General features: G+C 44.9%; 2 protein-coding genes across 3 annotated transcripts in view; one reads left to right on the plus strand and one right to left on the minus strand.

Moving 5' to 3' along the window:
* The window catches only part of SCLT1 (sodium channel and clathrin linker 1), a 30,432-nt gene extending 29,993 nt beyond the window's left edge, over positions 1–439 (plus strand). For both annotated transcript variants that reach the window (XM_014310413.2, XM_031063753.1), the window contains exon 21: positions 181–439. In XM_014310413.2, coding sequence (XP_014165888.2) covers positions 181–243 — 63 coding nt within the window. In that variant the 3' untranslated portion in view covers positions 244–439. The remainder of the gene's footprint in view (positions 1–180) is intronic.
* Positions 440–2,665: 2,226 nt separating this feature from the next.
* Positions 2,666–20,364, minus strand: part of JADE1 (jade family PHD finger 1) — a 35,619-nt gene continuing 17,920 nt past the window's right edge. Inside the window, exons 4-10 of the mRNA XM_031063758.1 lie at positions 18,004–18,191; positions 13,867–14,078; positions 12,470–12,637; positions 11,160–11,276; positions 8,383–8,913; positions 6,717–6,834; positions 2,666–6,246 (exon numbers count right to left, since the gene is read on the minus strand). Coding sequence (XP_030919618.1) covers positions 5,339–6,246; positions 6,717–6,834; positions 8,383–8,913; positions 11,160–11,276; positions 12,470–12,637; positions 13,867–14,078; positions 18,004–18,191 — 2,242 coding nt within the window. The 3' untranslated portion in view covers positions 2,666–5,338. The remainder of the gene's footprint in view (positions 6,247–6,716; positions 6,835–8,382; positions 8,914–11,159; positions 11,277–12,469; positions 12,638–13,866; positions 14,079–18,003; positions 18,192–20,364) is intronic.

Consider the following 20,364-nt stretch of genomic DNA (forward strand, 5'->3'; position numbering starts at 1 on the left):
ATAAGACAAAAGCAGTAGTCATCTACAGAGTACATTGTAAATTCTGCTGTTTATCCCAAATTCACACTGCCTGTGCTTGTTCCCCCTCCTTCATGACACAATCAGTTTGGAGGTTCTACTGTTACTGTTACTTTGATCCTACAAAGAATTATTATGAAGCTATCACCTGTTTCATTACAGCTCAGCCTGATAACTACACAGAATAAAAAAGCTGCTTCCCTGAAGGATCTGGAAACTATTTAAACACATGATTTTATCATTCCTTTATCAACTCCCACTCATGTTGGGAGTTAGGAGGGTTGCTGGAGAAACTTCATATTGGAGCACTACAGTCAAAAGCACAGCACAAGGCTTGTAGAACTTAAATTCTGGTAAGAAAAGCAGTGGATGAAGGTCCTGTCTCTGTATGCACAATAAAAATTGGAAGAAGTCTGCAAAATGTTGTCATTCAAGTCCTTTAACATAGCAAATGAAAAAATTTGGCACAATGCTGTGGCACATCCAGGGTTTTTTGGTCTAAAATCCAGTAGCTCCAACTGCAACGAGATTGTGTAGAGGGAGTACATAACACTTCTGTTGAAATTCATCTTGGCTTTGCTCATGTGCAGTCAGTAACTTTTTAATTGTTCTGTATAGTGCAGGTAACTTGGGAACAATTGGAAGATCCTTTGTGAATTATAATTAGACTCATTACAGCATGAGTGCCAGAGAGTTGCTGTTTTGTTGGTCAGTGTTTGAGCTGCACGATGCCTCCCTTGCCTTCCAGTATAAAGAATTCAGTTTGGTTTGGTTTGATGGCCCTAAGGTGCAGGTGATAATGAAAATGCTGCTGTGGCTACTCAGCTCATTCCTAAGCTCTGTCATCTTCCTTCAGTTGTGCTTTTTCTTCTTAATGTACTATTAATTTCATAATTATTTTACAATTCCTTGCTTTTCTGTTGGTCTGCTCCCTTGGTTTGGACGTATCTGGGAAATTCCATTCTCTTACTTCAATTTGCACCAGGGTGAAGTCATCCAGCCCTTATGCCCTTTGAAATAGTTGGTTTCAGTTGCACAGATGCTCAGATGTGGGAATCCTTTTGTATATGGGTTTTTTTGATAGTTGAGACAGGTCATAGCTATCATTGTACAATTACAGCCAAAGTCCATTTTCTCTTTTAACATATATTACAAACATTTGATAGGTGTTGCACTGATTTTGAAGTGCTAACATCTTGGCTTTAACTGACATAATTGCTTGTCCTTCCACTTAAATGTGAAGAGTGCAGTTCTGGTTTCTAACCTCTCATTCTGGGTAGTACTTGATGGAAATGTCTCATTTGTGTCCACGGCAGTGGACCTTCACCATATCTGCATTTCAGAGGACAGAGCTGGGCTGATCCCCCCTATGGAAACAAGACTCTGTACTGCCTCCTGAAATCTTGGCTGTTCAGGTAGAGCCTGCAAGATGGATCCACCTTCAGAAACAATTCCTGCTTGCTGCAGGGAATGCCACTAGTTCCTAGAGTGGTTGTTTTGTCTTCTTGATAGATGCCTGTATCCACTGCAATCTCTAAATCTCAATTTTGGTTAAAAGATGTGGAAGATTCTCCAAAACAACACGGATACATTTTTCAGAAGCTCCAAGTGTCTGTTTGGGTGAGGTTTTCATCAATCAGCAGAGTGATACAGAGGCAGGCAAGTAGCAGGCACCTTGTTTCCATTTGCATAATGCACAGCTGAGATGGTGACAGGCCACCTGGAAGATTTTGTGTGAGCCATTAATCCCCTTCACTCCTCAAAGGCAGGCTCTGGCTGTGAAGTGAAACCTGGCTGGAAGGGGCAGGCACTTCTCAGGATTTGGGTATTTGTTCCTGGAGGCACAGAAGGGCACCTGCAGGCTTCCCTGTTAATTATGGGAATAGTCATTTCACCTTGGGGTGCAGCTCCTGCCTGGTGGCTGCAGGAACTGCAGGGATGACACAAAGCAAGGGGCAGCAGAGCAATTCCAGCAGATGACACAGGAAAGGAAAAGGTTTCTGTCCTGGTCACAAAGAGGAATGTGGTGACATAGACCTCATCGTAGACCCACCAACTCCTTTATTTCCCTGAGGTGGCTAGAGGAGGCTGCTCCCATGTTGCTCCCAAACTGGGAGATCTGTTTTTTTCAAGATGGATTGCTCAGGGTGTCCTTTCACAGCCTTTTCTTGCTCAGCACCAAGTCCATTCCATATTTCTGCATCAGGAGCTTAGAGGAATCCTCATCTGCAAATCCTGCTGTACAAGAAAATGTTCCCTCAGTAATGCATGACCCCAGCCAGTTCAAAGTGTGAATGAGCTTTCAGCCTGATTATCCCGAAGATCCACAGGTTCAAAGCTCAGGTTCCTTTTCCAGTGGAACAAGAACAGAGGTCATGGACATCCTCTGTCTACAAATGTAAATGTTTTGAAGTAAGCAACATCTCTGGGAGGATGCCAAGGGGAAAACCAGTCAGTGTGCTGTTGATGGGATGGGCACAACTGTCAGTAACAAAAAAACCTTAAAAAAACCTTAAAAATTTACAAAATCTTCAGCTGTAGTGTGCATGGTGATACCTGTATTAATCCATGAAAGCTGTTCAGACCATTGCAGTGAAGTGTTCTTGTAAGAACCCAAATACAAGTACAGGGAGGTCTAAACCACTGCTGGCAAGGATACTGCAAAAATGTACAGCATTTATTCACATACAGACAAAAGGCACAATTCTACGGAATATTTTAACAAAAAATACAGCTGTTTCAACTAGGTCTTTAGAAATACTTCAAAAAAGGGAGAAAATAAATACAGGATTGGGCCATGTAATATAAAATAGTCATCTCTACATATACTTTTTTATTTCTGTTTCTCTTCATGCACCTTTTTTTTTTAATTAATTTCAGCTGAATGGACACCAAAGCTAGGCACATAGTGAAAAATCTGTACAAGTTTTACAAATGTCATCACAATTGTCTCAAACTTCTGAAATCAAGATTTGTACACAACATGAACCCTTCATTTCGATCTGTGTGAGTTTATAACCTAACAAATGGCATTCCAGGCAACTCTACGGACGTTCAACTAGCCTACGGTTGGACAGAACACACGGATCATATCAAAGATCTCTTGGTCAGTCAGCACAAGGAAAGGTCACACTTGGAAACAGAAATCCAGCAAATCCCAGTAAAACACAGGGGTGGGTTTGTCACTGCAGTACCTGCAGTACCTCCTGCTGAGGGCTAAGCACGGGGACAAAACGAACCTACAGAGCTGGGCGTACCTCAGCCTTTTTGGTTTGGGGTCAGCTCCACTGGAAACCTCACAAAGCTTCCTGCCCTCAGTGCCAGGAGACAAAGCAGCTAAGGCATTCACTCTGCACAACACAAGTGTTCATCATATAGTGCAAATTAACAGGGTACCTCTGTCCAAGGGGTGTGAGGTTAAAGGTTTACTCAGAATCCAAATTTAGGGTATTCCATCTATGGCTTGACAACTCCTGTGTGGTCATGAGCTTCCTTCTTACAGAAAATACCAGTGCCTGTCTGGAGAATGTTGCTGGATGTTCAGTAGAACTTATTGGCTTTTACCTTTTGTCTGTCTGCTGTTTATACTTTGAAGACATCCCAAGAGTGGCTGTGTAACCTCAGTCACCAGTGCCCTGCCTGACTTTCACCTCTGTAAATCATGTATTTATTCTTGGGACTTGGGACCAGCAACAGGATTTTGAAAGTGTATTATCTTACATAAAATTCCCCTTCCTCCAAAGTTTAAGACTTATGAGTTTTAAAACAGGGATGCATTCTGGTGAAATATTAAATTGATAACATTAACTTGCATAGCAAGATAGGGTGTTAAGCCTTTTTCACTTTCTGATTGAATCCTCAGTCCTATGGCAGAGGAATTCTGTGCTGTCAGTGTTCCCTCCTCAGGAGGCAAGGGTCAGGCATTCCAAGGTGAGTGGATGCCATAACAACAGGCTGGGAGTGGGAAAGGGGAGGAGAAGGAGGTTCTTTATGCCTGTCTTAAACACATTGCTGCTGCTGCTTTTTCACCAGTACATACCTCTCCCACATCTATGAAAAATTCCAAAATGGACAGGCTCTTAATGCTCCACTGCAGTGTGTGCACTCAGTACAAAACAGTATCCTCACAACCTGTTCATATTATTGCTCACAGCTTACTCATTATTGCCACTTGCAATTATTAAAAAAGTACACAGTCAGAATACAAGTTCCCTTTTCCATCAAATCTAATCCATCATAGAACGAAATAGTTTTTTCTTTGCTTGACTGTAAAGAGCTAATCACAATGTATTGCCTTTGAGTTTTATCCTATTTAAAAATATATATTTGTGTCCATTTAAAGCAACCTTTTAGTGTCATAAGCCTGACTCTCCCAGTACATATCATTAGTGCATCTGTGGTGGCCTTTGGGAAATCCTCCTGCCTAGTGCCATAGAAAACTTCTGTCTGGAATTGTCATCACACTCCCTAAGGCAGGTGCCTGACCACGGGTGACAAGTTATTCCATGGAGTGCTGGAACCCCCAAACCTGTCCCTTGCTCAGAACTGAGCCATTTGGGAACATCCTTCTTGTCAGTCCCAATCTCTCAAGCCCTGCCCTGTCCCTTCCTCCTCCTCCTCGTCCTCCAGTGCAACATCTGGCTGTGCCTGGGCATCATTGACATGTAAACTCTGGAGCATAGGGAGGGGTTTGAGCTGCCACCTGTGCTCAAACTGAACACAACAGAACACATTCTGCAACGAGAGGAGAGAGAGCAGCCCCTGCCCAGGGATGGGGAGCATTTGTCATGGGACTTACCAGTGCAGTGCAGGATGGTCTAACAACCATCTTCCATTCAATACACACGAGTTAAATTAAGAGCTTGTGCTTTTCCAGAAGTCAGGGTGAGGGAGTAAAATTTTCAGTGCCTTTTAGCTAGAAGGGATGAACACAGCCTGATTGCTCCTACCCCCCGACCCCAGCCCCTTGTAAAAGATTTTTTTTGAGTTGTGTGCATCCCAACTCCTGTTTTAGTAGCAATGTCACTCTTCTGCTTACTCAAGAAAGTTGCAAATAAGGGAGATTCAACCTTCTCACAGAAATGGGGAGGGTGAGGGGGTGTGGATGGGGCAGAGAAGAAAAAAACAAAACAAAAACAAAACAAAATCAAAGAGCTTAAAACAGCTTTAAGTGCATGTAAACATACTTATACAACTCAGGAAAAATGGACTTTCATTTTGTCCGTCTGTAGCTCTAAGAATGCTCCTCTCTCACACCGATGGCTAAGGTGGAGTTGGCTAGTAGGCAGTGTGACTCTGGTGACCCCACCCCTGTGTCCAGTCAGGTGGCCAGGATGCTCCTCCGAATAATGTCCGTCCTCCTGCCGATGCTGCTGCTGGGGCTGAGCCTCTGCTGCCTGCACTTCTTCTCAGCCACTTCGGGCTCCGAGTCACTCATTTCGGCATCGGGGACGTAGCCGTCGTTCTCACTGTCAGGCTTTAACTTGCTCTTTGTCCTCTCCTTGGCTGTAACTCTGCCCACGCCGCCCAGGTAGGGGTAGCCCGAGTTCTGGCGGCAGGCCTCCTCCAGGCTCTCCCCCTGCTGCTGCCTCTCCCCCTTCTTTGGAATTCGGAATCCGCCCCAGTTTTTCCCCGGGCTCGTGGGCGTGGTAGGCACTTTAACTACTGTCTGATTAGAGTTCACTTTGACCAGACCCCCGTTACATTTAGGCACTATATCCCTCCGAGTGCCAGGCGCTGCTGACCTCCCACCGGAGTGGTTGACAGCCCTTTTGTTTTCCAGTTGCCTCTGAGAGAGTTCAGTGGGTCTCAGGGGTTTGTGGTTGTGTTTAGGAGTCTTTTCCCTCAGCTCTGCCTTCGCCCCCTCGCACTGCGGGCGATTGTCCCTTCTCTTCCTGTGCTCTGCTAGAACGACGCCGTTCTTCTGCTGCGCCGGCGCGACCCGCGTCTCGGCCAAGGGCTTGTCAAAACTGAAAAAGCTGCCTGGAGCTGCACCTCCTTCCCTTGGGCTGGGCTGCCCCAGCAGGGATTTGCTGTCGTTTCCAGACCTGTCTCTTACCCTGTCCCTCTTGTGGGGTTTCTTCAAGGAGTGGGCCAGAGAAGTGCCCATCTGCTTCCTGAAGAACGCAGAATGCCACTTCAGGTCCTCGATCTTGGGGGCGTCGGGGCCCAGCGACGGGCTGTTGAACAGCACCGTGCTTTCCATGGAGGAGAAGGAGGAAGGCACACCTGCATGGAAGCAAACTAAGTTCAAGTCAAGCAATCCCATAGCTGTGGAGATAAACACCAGTTTGCACTGTTTTAACTCTGCTCCTCATGCCTGACATGTTCACATCAGAAATGGGTATTTGGGTGCCTGTCCTGCACTTTTAGGTGATAATTCTGTGGCTATGTCATGGTTTCATCTTCCTGTACCTGCACCTAATTACACTTGTAGCAAACACAAGTCCTAACACTCCTCTGCCCTCAGAGACAGAGGCAAAAAGCAACCAGCAAGTGGATCTCCCTGATGCTATCTCAAATATGGTTTATTAGTCACTCAATAGTTCAAGGCTAATCTGGCCACTGCAGGAATTTTGAAGGTATTCATCTTTCTGAGGAATGAAATGAGAACAAATGAGGCCCTGCTTGTCCTTCACAGCCTGTAAGCAAACCTTGTCCCTGTGCTCTGACACAAGGAAGGGAACACTGAGGCATACCTGAAACTCTTTCTTGCTCCAACTGCTTTGTGTAGCTGTTGAATATCTGCTCCTGAACTTTGCAAACAGATCTCTTGATTTTTTCTCTCCGCGTCACCATGTAAGTGAGGTTACGCACCTGGAAGACAGCAAGGGCGTGGGTTTTACAGGAATTGTATTCCCAGGATACTGCCCTACCTGTGCTTTGAATTAATTCAGCTGGAGTACTACACATCTTTTAAATAAATGGTGTACAACTGAATTTAAACCATTTAAATAGTTTAAATTTACCTGCCCTCAACACAATTCTTAGAGAACAGTCTGTTTAACTGACAAATTATCTGTTGAGTAGACAGGCAATTTAATTGACAGATTATTCCATCAGATTTGGAGAACCATAGCACAGAAGTAACTTCTACAAGTCACACACACACAAAAACTAGGGAAATGTTGGAAATCCTAGAATGTACTCAGTATTTAATACTTCCCAGATAAGGGAATGACTGAGAAGCACAGGTGGATGATTCTAAGGCTCCTCTCTCAGTGGTGCAAGGTGGTGCCCTGTGAATTACAACCTTGTGGCCTGATCTGGAGAAATGTAACAAGTGTGTTTGTTTTTGCAAAGGTCCCTTTTTAAAAATCCAAATTATCTTGAATGTACAATCAGTGGGAACAGAGTCGTAAAACATTAAAATATTACTAAAATCACATATCCTGTTTTGACATTGCATTTAGAAATGAAAGGATTTACACACAATAATTTAAGATCAAGAGAACATAGTTACAAATTCTAATTTTTTAGCTGATCAAAGAGAAGATGACAAGAAAGCTTGAGCACATGGAGCAGGAACAAAAGGTACCAGCTAGGATCTGGGCCATCTGAACAGCTACAGAAGGGCCATGGGCTGGAGTTGCAACTAGGAGAAAAATCAAAAACAACAGCAATTCATTGTAAGAGTAATTAGGCATCAGGATCCCTTACAAAGGATGCAGTACATCCATGAGAACCTGCTGTCCTGATTTAAAGATTAGACAGTACTATGAAAGAGAGGCTCTGGTTCACCTACAGGTTACTGAGGTAGGACCTCCTGAGCCGGCTTTTGTCCATGGCCCACATGAGCCACGTGCTACAGGGACATGAAAAACTAATTTCAGTGTTCTTTTTGGCTCTAAGAGCTCTTAAATTAGCCCAAAAAGAAAGGAATTCAGGATCAGATGTACTTATTGAAACACCAAACTGATCTTATTGAACTGTTCTTCAAACATTCAAGACCTAAATAAATCAAACATCATTTACCTCCCAAACCTACACTGATCATCCTATTCTGGTATGCCAATGAAAAACAGATCTGCTGCAAAACAAGGTAAGTTTCATCATCCTTTTCACTGGGTGTAAGGAGCATGGAAAGCCCTTAAAGGCTGAGAAGGCTTCAGCTGGGGGCTGCAGTACAGTCAGAGTTAATCAGTAAAAAGGCACGAGCGAAAACACGACAGTGCAGTTGCAGGTGATTGAATGCTGCACACCAAGACCTGCTGGCCCCGTGACTGACCTCTGTGTGCAAAGGGCAATTGCTGTGCTCTGGAGAAATTTAGTGTTAATGGCCTTGCCTGACAGCTCTGAGCTGAGCTGCAGCTCAGTTTGGGAACTCAGCTAACTGTGGCCAGCACGGGCAGTGCCGGGGCTTACCCGCTCCAGGTCCTGCCGGAGGTGTGTGAAGAGCTGCAGCCTCCTGAACAGAACATCCTGCTCCCGTTTAGCCAGATTGTCCTCCTCATCCTTCTTTGGGGTAATCAAAGGCTTATTGAAATTGGATTTCCTCTTCAGTTTCCAGTACTGGTAAAGGAATTCCACGGGCTCCTCAGGCAGCCGCAGCACTTTGGCCACTTCCAAAGACTCAACGAAGGTGTAGAACTCGTCCTCCAGCTGCTGGAGCTTCTGCTTGCGGAGGCTGACCCTGTGGGCCTCCTCCTGGTTTTGATCCATGCTGTGGAAAGGGTCCATGTGGGCAGGAAGGGAGGTGTCCTGAATCCCATTCCTGTTCTCCTGAGCTGGGCTTTCACTCAAAGTCTCAGCGTCCGCTTTCTTGGTGGAGCTGTGCTTGGGACAGTAGGACTTGAACTTCACCTCGTCGTTCTCTGCCAGGATGGTCTTCATCTCCAAGCCGCGGTCGAAGGCGCAGGTGACGTGAAAGGCTGTTCTGCAGTTCTTCACTGAACACTAGAGAAAACATGAATTACAATTAACCAAATAAATATAAAAGTTAAGAAGCCACACTGCCTAAGACTGTTGGAGAAGTCAGAGCTGCTTTGGAAGAGCCTTGTCACCACGCTCTGCTTCTAAGCTGCACGCGCTTCCTTGCTCCCTTTAATTAGGGTTATGACTTCAGACCAGCCAAGGATCAAGTGGCCCAGAGGGACAGGAGTGTTTAACCCCCCTCCAGCCCCACCACACTATTCCATGCACAAAAAGCCACAAGAGGAACATTCCCAGTGACACCAGAGCCACTTGTGCACAGCACCGTTACCGAAGTAAAGTGTTCCCCTTTGGAATGTGCCAGCACCAGGGGGAAGAAAAAACATTGTGGTGGCTCCAGGCCAGCCTGAGACTTTTAATTAAAAGTCTTTCCCAGCACCTGGATCCATGCTATCCAAAAGGCCTCAACCAAAGGGAATTTTTTCCCCCATTATCCCAATTTTATAATGTCAAATATTAAATCACTGTCAACCACTACTTATTTCACAGCCTTCACTTCACCTTGGAGAGGAGGGGAACAGGAAATTCAAATGTTGTCATTTTTCTTCCTACTCAGTGAACTCAGCCATCATAGAGTGATGGGCACTAGTTCAGCTGATTTAGCACTTCATTTCCATTATATCTAATTTCCTTTTGCAAAATTCTATCATACATACCACCAGCCACCAGCTGAAAGGTTTAAATACATATACATATGTATATATACACAAACACACATACATATATGTTTGGACCCACTCACACCTCTGGTGAACAGGATTTGAAGTGGAAATGAGCATTAGTCCTCCTAACTAGGAAACAAAACTATGTTTAACCCAAGCCACCGACCCTGAAAGAGCAACACAGTGCACTGGGATGTTTATACAGTGCTTTGTAAAGAAGCCAAATTTCTCTCCCCTCTGGGTTTTCCTGCTCAGGTTGACTCAGCAGCCAGATGGCTTATAAAGGTATGGCAGGGTTTAAACTGCACAGGTTTCAAATGAGCAGTCTTTAATAAAAGCAACATATAAATAGAATTTAAAAATACCAAAGCATCTTTTGCCCTTTCCTCTCCTACTAACAAACAGGCCAGGAGCATCCCAGCTGGAACACTGGGCAGTACAGAGAAGTGCTTTGGCCATAATTAGCTCTTATGCAGCTCATGTTTTGTTGGGAGTAGAAAGGAAAGCCAGTCTCACTGGGAGGAAATCTGCTGAACCTGGGGGAATAAGCAATCTTGCTTTTCCCAGCTTATTGCAGCTGCTCCCTGACCAGCCTGACACACACTTCCAGCTGCCACTTTTCCTAATTGTTGTGTACATATCAGAAGGTGGCCTGGAGAACAGACAAAACCAGCTTCAGCTACCTACCAGCAGCCAAGAGGAAGGGGATGGCTCTGCAAGGAGGGATTATGGCTGCAAATTTATATGCTGTGGACAGATTTATTTTCTCTAGTTAACACTTACTATTTCATACATTCCTCACATGGAAGTGGCCTGTGATAGGTTTCACTGGAACTGCTGCTGTGCTGCTGATTTACAGCTCTTCCTGGCAGCCTCAGTCAAATAACTTGGGGCAGAGGAGAAAAGGGGAATGGGGATAAACTCATTTCAAAGTAATTTTTGTGTCCTAATGCCAGTCTGACCACCGTGGATCCTGTAACACCAGGCTAGCCCCAGAAGAAAGAGCTCTACTTCAGCCTCCTTATGAGACTGTAGTATCATCCCTCTCTGTCTCAGGGAGCTTCCTGAGGATTGTTTTGCTGCTGGAAGCGCTCTGAGGATGAGGAGCATCACCACAATGCCAAGGTACATCTTACTGTCTTTTTCTACACAAGCACAACACTGCCCCAAATGGGTCACCTGTCCTTACACTCCCTCATCATTTATTCTCAAGTAAAGGAGACCAACATCTTGTCTGCTGTCCCAGTGTCTCCTATTTCAAAAATCCGAGGTTTGGTAATATATTTTCTCAGTCTTTCTAGATTTTAAAATTTTTCTTAAAAGGATTATTGAACATTTCTGAGTGGTTTTCCACTGTAAAGGGTCTACAGGTGCCTTACAGCTAACAACCCAAAATAAATATGCACATGAACCAACACTGCCCAGTGTAAAATGCTCTGGTGCAGATCAGGTCAGTTAAGTCCACAGTAACAACGAGCAAAGACATTTTCCTATCTACTAAAAACTGACAAAAGAAAACCCATGTGGATATTTATGTGGTTAAATTACCTGTATAGAAGCTCCAACTTTTTCATTACAAAGGCTGCACACCAGTGCCCACCTACTGCTGGGAATGTGAGAAACTTTTGTGATGGGTTCCATTTTTTCAGGGCTTCCGATGCTCACCTAAGAGAAAAATGGTCAAAAAATTGGGAGTGACTATGACACTGTTAACTGAAAAGAGAAACAATTTTATTAAAGAAGCCAAATTCCTTGTGTGTATACACAACTTAGTGTGTCCCAAATTCCTCATTTTATCAGGATCTAAAGCTCTTTTTTTTTAAAAAATCAGTTTCTCACTTTGTGAACAAACCAACCAGTTTCAAGGTGAAGCCCACCAATTTAAGATTATCATACAGGATGAACACTTTGACTATGAGAACCCATAGGAATTCTGTCAGATTCAAACTTTCCTGATTCACCTTTAATGATCTATTTACAAAGTGAAATGGTATCTGGTGTCCTTGTTAAATGAACTTTGCCAGCAGCAAAGGCCTCATTTTCCAAGGCCTAATTCTGATTGACAGAGGGGATTTAATTAGTTTCTTTACAGGTGAAGCATCATCCCCTGACAGACTTTATACCTAACCAAGAAGCTTTTATACTCCATTTTGAAGTTGAATAATGCTTTAAGGAGGTTTTTTTTTCCTCTCCCATAATCCCAGAACCAGCACCTATGGAGTCTTTGCTTCTTTTTTTTTGCCAGGGTGAGGATTAAATGTGCAAGATGCTATTTCTTGTTGGGACTCAGATATTTATTTGTATTTACCTATATTACAGTCTCACAAACAGTGAGTTCTACAGTCTTACAGACAGTGAGTTTTACAGTACTTCACTCTAACAAACTAAAAAAAATCTCTCTCTCTACAAGGCCTTTAAGGATAAACTGTCCAATTAAGAAATGACACCTAAATTATTTTTACTTTTACCCCAATAACTAATCACTCAAAGTCCACATTGTGGACTTTTCTGTCCAATTACACCCAACCACTCAAACCCATGAAGAAGAAGGTGAAGAAGACGGACCAAACTTCCATCTTGCCTTATATATATATGTTACTATATTCTAAAACCTTAAACTATTAAGTTTTCCACCCTGTGATATTAAACACTTCTATTCAAACTACACACCCATAATCCCAGTTCTACAACTTTTACAATTCAATTTTGGAAACTTTGCCACGGCCTCAGGTCAAATGAAGGGTTTTCCTGGGGGTCAGCACAGAAATGCTAAAAATTCTCAGCAGCCAGGCTGAGAATCAGCACAGAAAGTCTGCAATTCTCAGCATGTAGGGTTCCAAGAAGCAAGCAGCACCCACCTCTGGGATCCAGAGAGCACAGCTGACGTGCACCCACTTGGTGCCGCTGCGGGTGGGCTTCATGGCGCCGCCCTTCTTGGGGCACAGCAGGCACTTGGGCCGGACGCCCAGCGCGCAGGTCCGGCACAGCCAGCTGCCCTCGGGCACCTTCAGGATCCCATAGCACGCCTGCGGGACAAAGAGAGCACAGCAAACACCTCAGTGATTCTTTTACACACAGCCTCACACATCTCTCTCCAAGTTGTTTTTACTCAGAGGGAAAAGTGCAGGATGGCAAAATAATTAAGGGCAGGTTTTTCAGAAGATTGCATCCTTACAGAGCCCTCCATCCCAATTACCATCGGCTTTAACGCACTTAAGTTGCAGGTTTGATGTGGTCAGAGAAACCCTACAGGTCTGAAAGTATCAACTTTGCTCAGTGTCTCTTGTGGGATAGTCACTTGTACTCGGAGCTAGTCACTTGTACACAGGCCTAGTCCTTTATCACAGAATCACAGAATGGTGAGGTTGGAAGAGACCTCTAAGATCATTGAGTCCAACCTATGCCCTAACACCTCAACTAGACTATAGCACCAAGTGCCATGTCCAGTCTTTTTTTAAACACATCCAGAGATGGTGATTCTACCACCTCCCTGGGAAGAGCATTCCAGTGCTTTATTATTCTTTTGGTGAAAATTTTTTTCCTAATCCCCGAGGTATACCTTCCCTGATGTAGCTTGACTGTGTCATCTGGTTCTGCCAGTGCTGCCTGGTGGAAGAGACTGACCCCCACCTCTCTACAGCCTCCCTTCAGGAAGTTGTAGAGAGCAATAAGGTCACCTCTAAGCCTCCTCTTCTCCAGGCTAAACAACCCCAGCTCCTTCAAATGTTCCTCATAGGGCTCATGTTCCAAGCCCCTCACCAGCCTTATTGCCCTCCTCTGGATGCACTAAAGCATCTCAACATCCTTCCTAAACTGAGGGGCCCAGAACTGGACACAGCACTCAAGGTGTGGCCTCACCAGCACTGAGTACAGGGGAAGAATGACCTCCCTGCTCCTGCTGGCCACACTATTCCTAATGCAGGCCAGGATGCCATTGGCCTTCTTGGCCACCAAGGCACACTGCTGGCTCATATTCAACCAGCAATGTTTCCAAACACTGAATGACAACAGAAACTTGTTAAAGCTGGGAAGGAAAGACAGGCTGATGGGAAGGCACTTGCCAGAGTAAGATGCATCCGTGGGAACAGGCTAAAACTGTATCTTTTATGTTAAGAAAATTTCTGAACTACCACAGAAAGGTGACATACAGCAGTGCTTCCTTAGCACAGCTCTCTGGAATAAACCCCACCTATGTCCCTACTGATTGCCCTTTTAGAAAAGTTTGCTAGCACCTGACACCGTGCTGCTGCCATACCTGGTGCACGCAGATATTGCATTTGTCACAGAACACCATTTCATTGCCATCCTCTCCATCTGGAGACTGGCAGACGTCACAGACAACGTCCTCGTCGTACTCAATGCCCAGCCCTTCCTCCGTCTCGATGGCGTGGCTCATGTTATCGTAGCAGCGCTGCTCAAACTCCTCCATCACCCTTTCCATGGTGCACTCATCCAGCTCCAGCATCCCTGAAAAACAGCAGTTGTTCACATACTTGAAGAAAAGAGTGATGAGCATCACCACAACCAGCTCCATTTTCTTTCTGAACAACCAATCCCCACATAGACACGTTTCATTCCTAGATAACCATGCCTATTCCAGCATAAACCAGGGAAATTGTAAAAAAATGGCACAGTTGTCTTATAACTGTATTAAACTAACAAAAGTGGAGTGTCCAAATCTTTCAAATTCTAAGAAAAACTTTCCAAGACTGAATCTGGCTTCCTGGTCTTGTTCTCATTTTTTCTCCTAGGACAGCACCATCTATGGCTTTTGCTCCAATTTTGCCACCCAGATGTTGGCTCTTCGATGAAAGATTTGGAAGTATTTTGAACCAAAAGTTACGGAGAAGGGGGAGAAAATCAATGGCAAAATCTGCTATGATACTTGGAGGGAATCTGCAGTTTCTGACAACAGTTTTTGGTTTATCACAAGTCCCAGCCCAACAGGATGCAATCCCAACTGAGGTCTCCATCAGAGCCTACAACAATAAATTAATTCATTTTAAAAAGTGAAAAACTGTAATAAATGCAACATCAAATCTGGGACAATAACTAAATGCAATATCTAATCTGAAATTTGCTCTTTTCCAACAGCATCCATCAGAAAATTATTCATGACACACAGCTACAGACCCATTATGTTGTGGTATTTTATAATTCAGATTTGTTTGGAAATTGAAAGGCCTCCCTTTTCAGGTAACTCCCCCAGTTTATATCCTGGACATGACCATCTGTCATGGAGAATATCCCTTTTGTCAGTTTGGGTCACCTGTCCTGGCTGTGCTCCCTCCCAGTTGCTTTTGCTCACCTCCTCCCTGACAGAGCATGAAAGAAAAAAGGAAAGAACAAGGAAAAAAAAAACCTGACTTAGGATAACCACAGATCCCAAAATATCAGTGTGTTATCAACACCATTCTCGTTACAAATCCAAACCACAGCACTTGTAACAGCTACTGAGAAGAAATTAGCTCTATCCTAGCTGAAACCAGGACAGAGAGGAGATGGCAACCTCAGGATGGGTGTTTTAACAAGAAAACTCTCCTTTCAGCTTTCCCTGTGAAAAAGTGAGCCAAAAAATCCCACAAAACAAAGAACAAAAAACCTCTCTAACTCCTCCAGATCAGAAGACAAACATTCCACAAAAGTACTTCCAGCTTCCCTTGCTGACAGGTAAATCCTTGCAGCAGGGATCAATGCAGCCCATGCTACCCAAACTGAGCAGCTGAAAAGCAGCAAGAGGGAACATCCAAAATCCTGCTGATGAAAGGATTTTGCCCTGCAACCCAGAACTGCTGCACCAGCAGAGCAGATGATGGCAGGTTTTACACCAGCTTCCAAGTGAATCCTATCTGCTCTCACTTTGTAAGTGACCCTTGGAGATGTGACTGACTGCCTGTGTTGAGTTTTTAGGGCTCCCAGGATGAGGGAAGAGATGAATCTGACTCCATGCTCTCAGAAGGCTGATTTGTATTGTATTGTATTGTATTATATTAATGCTATACTAAACTACCCTAAAGAAAGAGAAAGGATACAGACAGAAGGCTTAACAAGAATAAATAATAAAACTCGTGCCTGACTCCTCAGAGTCTGACACAGCTGATGGTGATTGGTCATTAAGTAAAAAATAATTCACATGAAACCAATCAAATCTGTACCTGTTGGTAAACAATGTCCAGACCACATTCCAAAGCAGCAAACACAGGAGAAGCAATCAGATAATTATTTTTTACATTTTTCTCTGAGGCTTCTCAACTTCCCAGGAGAAGAAATCCTGGCAAAGGGATTTTTCAGAAAATAGGACAGTGACAGGCCTGTGCATTTGCAAGGGTCACAGAAAGGGGAGCAGGAGCTGCAGCTCCTGCTCAGATGCTCACAGTCATCCTTTTACACAACCCCTGCATGTTGTCAGTACCTGAAGCACTCCTACAGGGATCAAAGGAAACACAGGGAACTCATGGCCCCAGGGACACCATAAGGAAGTGCTCCAGGTGCAGATCAGGAAGCAGCTCACTTTTCAAATGCCCATTTGTACTATCTGCAGTGTGGAGTGTCTGACCAAGCACCCATGTACATATTTCAAGACCCCCAACACACTGCCTGGTACTGACATGAGCATTTCCTTCCCTCTGCATACAGCAAATCTGAGTGGGTAATGATTTAGAGCAAACAAACTCCAAAAAACTACATCAAAACCTGAGATCCAACAAATTCTAGCTGTTCACTGTGCCATGTGTAGTGTGTACTTTTAAAGGTTATGCTGATGTAGCAGAACGGGGCTTCCCTGCAGAGGTACAAATCTGCCCCTCTTGCGCTGCTCACACCCCACTACAGGAGCCCTCATCTGGTTTTGGCAAAAAAAACCAGACAGACTGGATAGAAGGATACCAAACAAACAATAAAAAGTACATTTTTCCCCCAAGGAAAGCCAAGGGAACTTGCTGCTGCTGTTCTCCTGAAGATAACTGGAAAGGTAACCTAAACTCTGGAATTGTAAACTGAAATCCTCTAAGCCCAACACTAAACCTGAGCAGGGCTGATGTGAGATGTGGAAAAAGGCCTGGCTAAGAGACCAGGCCAAGACATCATCTGTTTCTTTCATGCGTTGGTTTAGAAAGGAGAAACAGAGTTATAAATTGTAATTTTGTGGTTTACCAGTTCTTCAGCCATGCCACCAATGGGCTACAGCCAGGTAAAACACATTTGACTAAACTGCAGCCCAAAGCAGGGAACTGCCACAGGGCCAAAACAAAAACCAAAGGTGTTCACCAACATGTCCAAACTTCTTCTACCTGGCACAGCATTTTCCCTCTGCCAAACAACGATTTGGAACTACAGCACACAGTCCCAGTGAGGCTTGGGAGCTCCCTCCAATAAATCAGTGCAGGAATTCCTTCCTGACCCATTCCTTGTGCCACTCTGCTGGCACAGATTCTCTAAACCTGCCAAACAACTTGTCTTGCCTTCTCTGCACTGAACACCATGAGCTAAAATAATTACATAGGACTACCTGGAAAAACTACCAGGTGGTCTCTCTGATGCTCCCTTGGAGAATCAAGATGGCAAACTGGGAACTTTGTGAGGTGGAAAGCAGCAGAGAAAAAAAACAAAACATGCGACCAGATTCTGACCAGGTCTAAGCAGATACAACACAGGAGTTATTGACATCTATCTTAGGGCTTAATCACATCAGCTCTGCTCACATGATTACTCTCTCCTCATACATCTACTACTTCTTCCCACTGCTGCCCGTGGAAACCCAGGGCACTGGGAATATTTCTCTGTCTGCTCTGGGGTGCCCTGACCCCCAGGGGAGCACTGACTTTGACCCTCATTCATGGAGAAAGTTTCCTAGACTTCAAGATAGACTAAAATCCACAAAAGTGTGAAACAGATTACAGAGAGTAGTGTAAGTGTAGCACTTAGTGAGAAATTTAAGTTTTGGGATTTTTAGTATGTTGTAAATAGAGGCAAGATGGAAAGCACAAGGTGTCATCCTAAGTTTCTTCTTCAAGCTGCTTCTTCGTGGGTTTGGGTAGCATTTTATAATTGGGCAGGAAAGTCTGCATTGCATGCTTCCAAAGATCAGTTATCAGGTTAAAAAGGAAAATAATCTAGGTGTCAGTTCTTAATTGGATAGTTTAGTCCTACAAGACCTTGTGACAAGAGATTGTTGGCCATTTTGTGCCTTCTAATGAAAAGCTGCCCAACTCACAGTAATGAGACTGTTTTACTGAGAAGAAATAATAAACACTTGAGACAGTAATTTGTGTTTGGACTCAAGTGCCTTCAATCCAAACCCAAAAAAAACCGACGACCAGTACCCCCTGAAATTATCCTTAAGACTTCCAGCTTTAAAAAGAAACAAAAAGGCACCAAATCCCTGAGTGCTCACCCATTTCTTTGAATTCCTCATTGGCCAGCTGCAGCCACGCCACGTCCACGTCGTTGAGGTCGTAGCGGCACACGCTGTCCGCCAGGGTCCGGATGTCCACGTAGCCCAGCTCCGGCGGCTCCGCGCCCGAGGACACGATGAACTTCCTGGGCCGCGTGAAGGTGACGGCTTTCGTCTCAGACACCACTCTGAAACAGACAAGGCAGGCAGCCATGAGGAGTGCTGAGAGGCTCAGCTCTGGAGAATTCCAAATTCTTGGCTCTAAGTGACTAACAAGCAGCAGCGGCAGCCACCTAACTGTCCCAGCAATCACCTGGCACCATTGAGGTGGGAAAACAGTTCCATGCACTTCCAGAACTGATTGGGGGTATTGTAAGAACTTAACTGGAGCTAAGAGTTTAACTGGAGTTGTCTAGATATCCAATTCATTGCCAGAATTCCAAATAAAATTAAATATTAGAGGACAGAGCTCTGCTTACTCTTACCTGAAATTCACACTTGTTTAAAGCCAAAGCAGGGATGCTGTATTTACATAGTGGCTGCCATATACACACACTTTAAAACTGTGGTTTAAGAATTTTTTTTTTAACTAAAATACTGACCACAAGAACATTCAAGGAAAAAGAAAGTATTCCTGGCTATCTCGGTAGAGGACACTGCCCTTTCTCTTAGTCAACAGCATACACTGACACTGAGCTTGGATGAAACACACCTCACAACACAACCCCAGCCATCTCCAGGAGCAACAGGCCACACTGCCAAATGCCTGCCTCCTGCACTACCACTGGAGGTGATTTTTGGGGTGCTGGTGCCACAAGGGAGGAGATTGCACCACCCTGTGTTGCCACAGCTCTCTGCTGGGAGCAGCCTAAGCCCCAGCAGGAGCAGGACAGCCCCCAAACCCCACTCTATTCTGCCCCCAATGTGTTAACTCCTAGCAGGAACACTGATCTGCTGCTGCTGCTGTATTTGCACAAACAGATCTCTGTAAATCCTCTACCTATTTCAGTCTTGCACATCCCTCAAGCTTCCCCTCTTCTAGCTTATTGCAGAGAAATGGTGAGCAAGAGCCAAATGCTGAATTTGGAGCTTCTGAGGTGCTGTGAAAAATACAAATGTGAATGGCCTTGCCAGCCTAATTGCACTGCCCAAACTGTTTCTGGTCATACTGCACAGTGTTCAAATGTTACAGACTACTGTGTCTTCACAGAGAATGTACTTTGAACTGGGCACTTCTCTCCAAATCTTCTTTACCATAAATTCCTTCCTGAGTACCTCTCTGTGGAAACCATAACCTCTGGGCAGCACCTTGCCACAGTAGTGGCACAGAAGAAACAAGCACAGTGACTCTGACCTCAAAACATCTCCCTTTCCTGGCTTTATTTCTGGGCTAGAAAGAAGTAAACAAAAAAAGACAACCCTTACTACAGACTGAAAGCCACTGAGCTGAATTGTCATTCTGAGCACATGTTCACAGTGAATCTCCACACAGCCTCATTCCTGTCTCCTGCTCCTCTGCCCTCACCAGTCACTGCCTTTTATTCACTGCTATGTTCTCCCTGTACAGCCTTGGCTCCCATCCTACACCAGCTATGATCTGCCTATTGCTTATTCCATGTACAGAACCACCCCCTTCCCTCCCAAAGTCAGGCTCAGAGCTGTTCCTGCACTCCAGCAGCACCAGGGCAGGGCTCTCTGAGTGTTTTGTGAGGGAGCAAAGAGAACAATAACCAGGCATCAAAGGGCTCCTCTGACCAGCAGGTGCACAGTAGGAGCACACAAGAAAACAAGGAGTGGTGCCTGCTGTGCCAATACCTACACCTGTGCTGCCTTCTTTCCCTGCTTCTCACCATCTTAAATTTGGGGCAACATCTCTATTGCCTTTGGCAGAGAACAGCTCTATCCCAAGTGAGTACCTGGACCTGCTATAGCCACCAAAGGCCCCCCTGACAGACACAGGGCAGTGATCCTCTGGGAGGTTTTTCCTCTGCCCAAGTGCCCAGGTGTGTGTGGCCCTCCCACAGCCCTGGGAGGTGCTGAACAGAGGAATCAGAGAGGAGCAGGCAGTGTGAGTGCACATGTACCATGTATGTGTGTGTGTGTGTGCCTCTGCAGGGACTGGGAGGGGTCAGTGTGGAACAGGGAAAGGGTTCCCATCTCCTACACTGCAGAGCAGAGAGCAAAATGCCACCTTGTCCTTGGAGCTCCTTCAGAAGAAGGATGGACAGGATTGCCCTGATGTGCAGGTTAGCCCCTCCTAGTGGGGCACTCTGCAGGTGGCTGCACAGAACAAAAACACCACTAACAAACTTTCCTTAACCCAAGGCTAAAGCTGGCAGATACAGACCTTACAAGAAGCAG

This window comes from Geospiza fortis, unplaced genomic scaffold (genome assembly GCF_000277835.1).
Source record: "Geospiza fortis unplaced genomic scaffold, GeoFor_1.0 scaffold276, whole genome shotgun sequence".
Lineage (NCBI taxonomy): Eukaryota > Metazoa > Chordata > Aves > Passeriformes > Thraupidae > Geospiza > Geospiza fortis.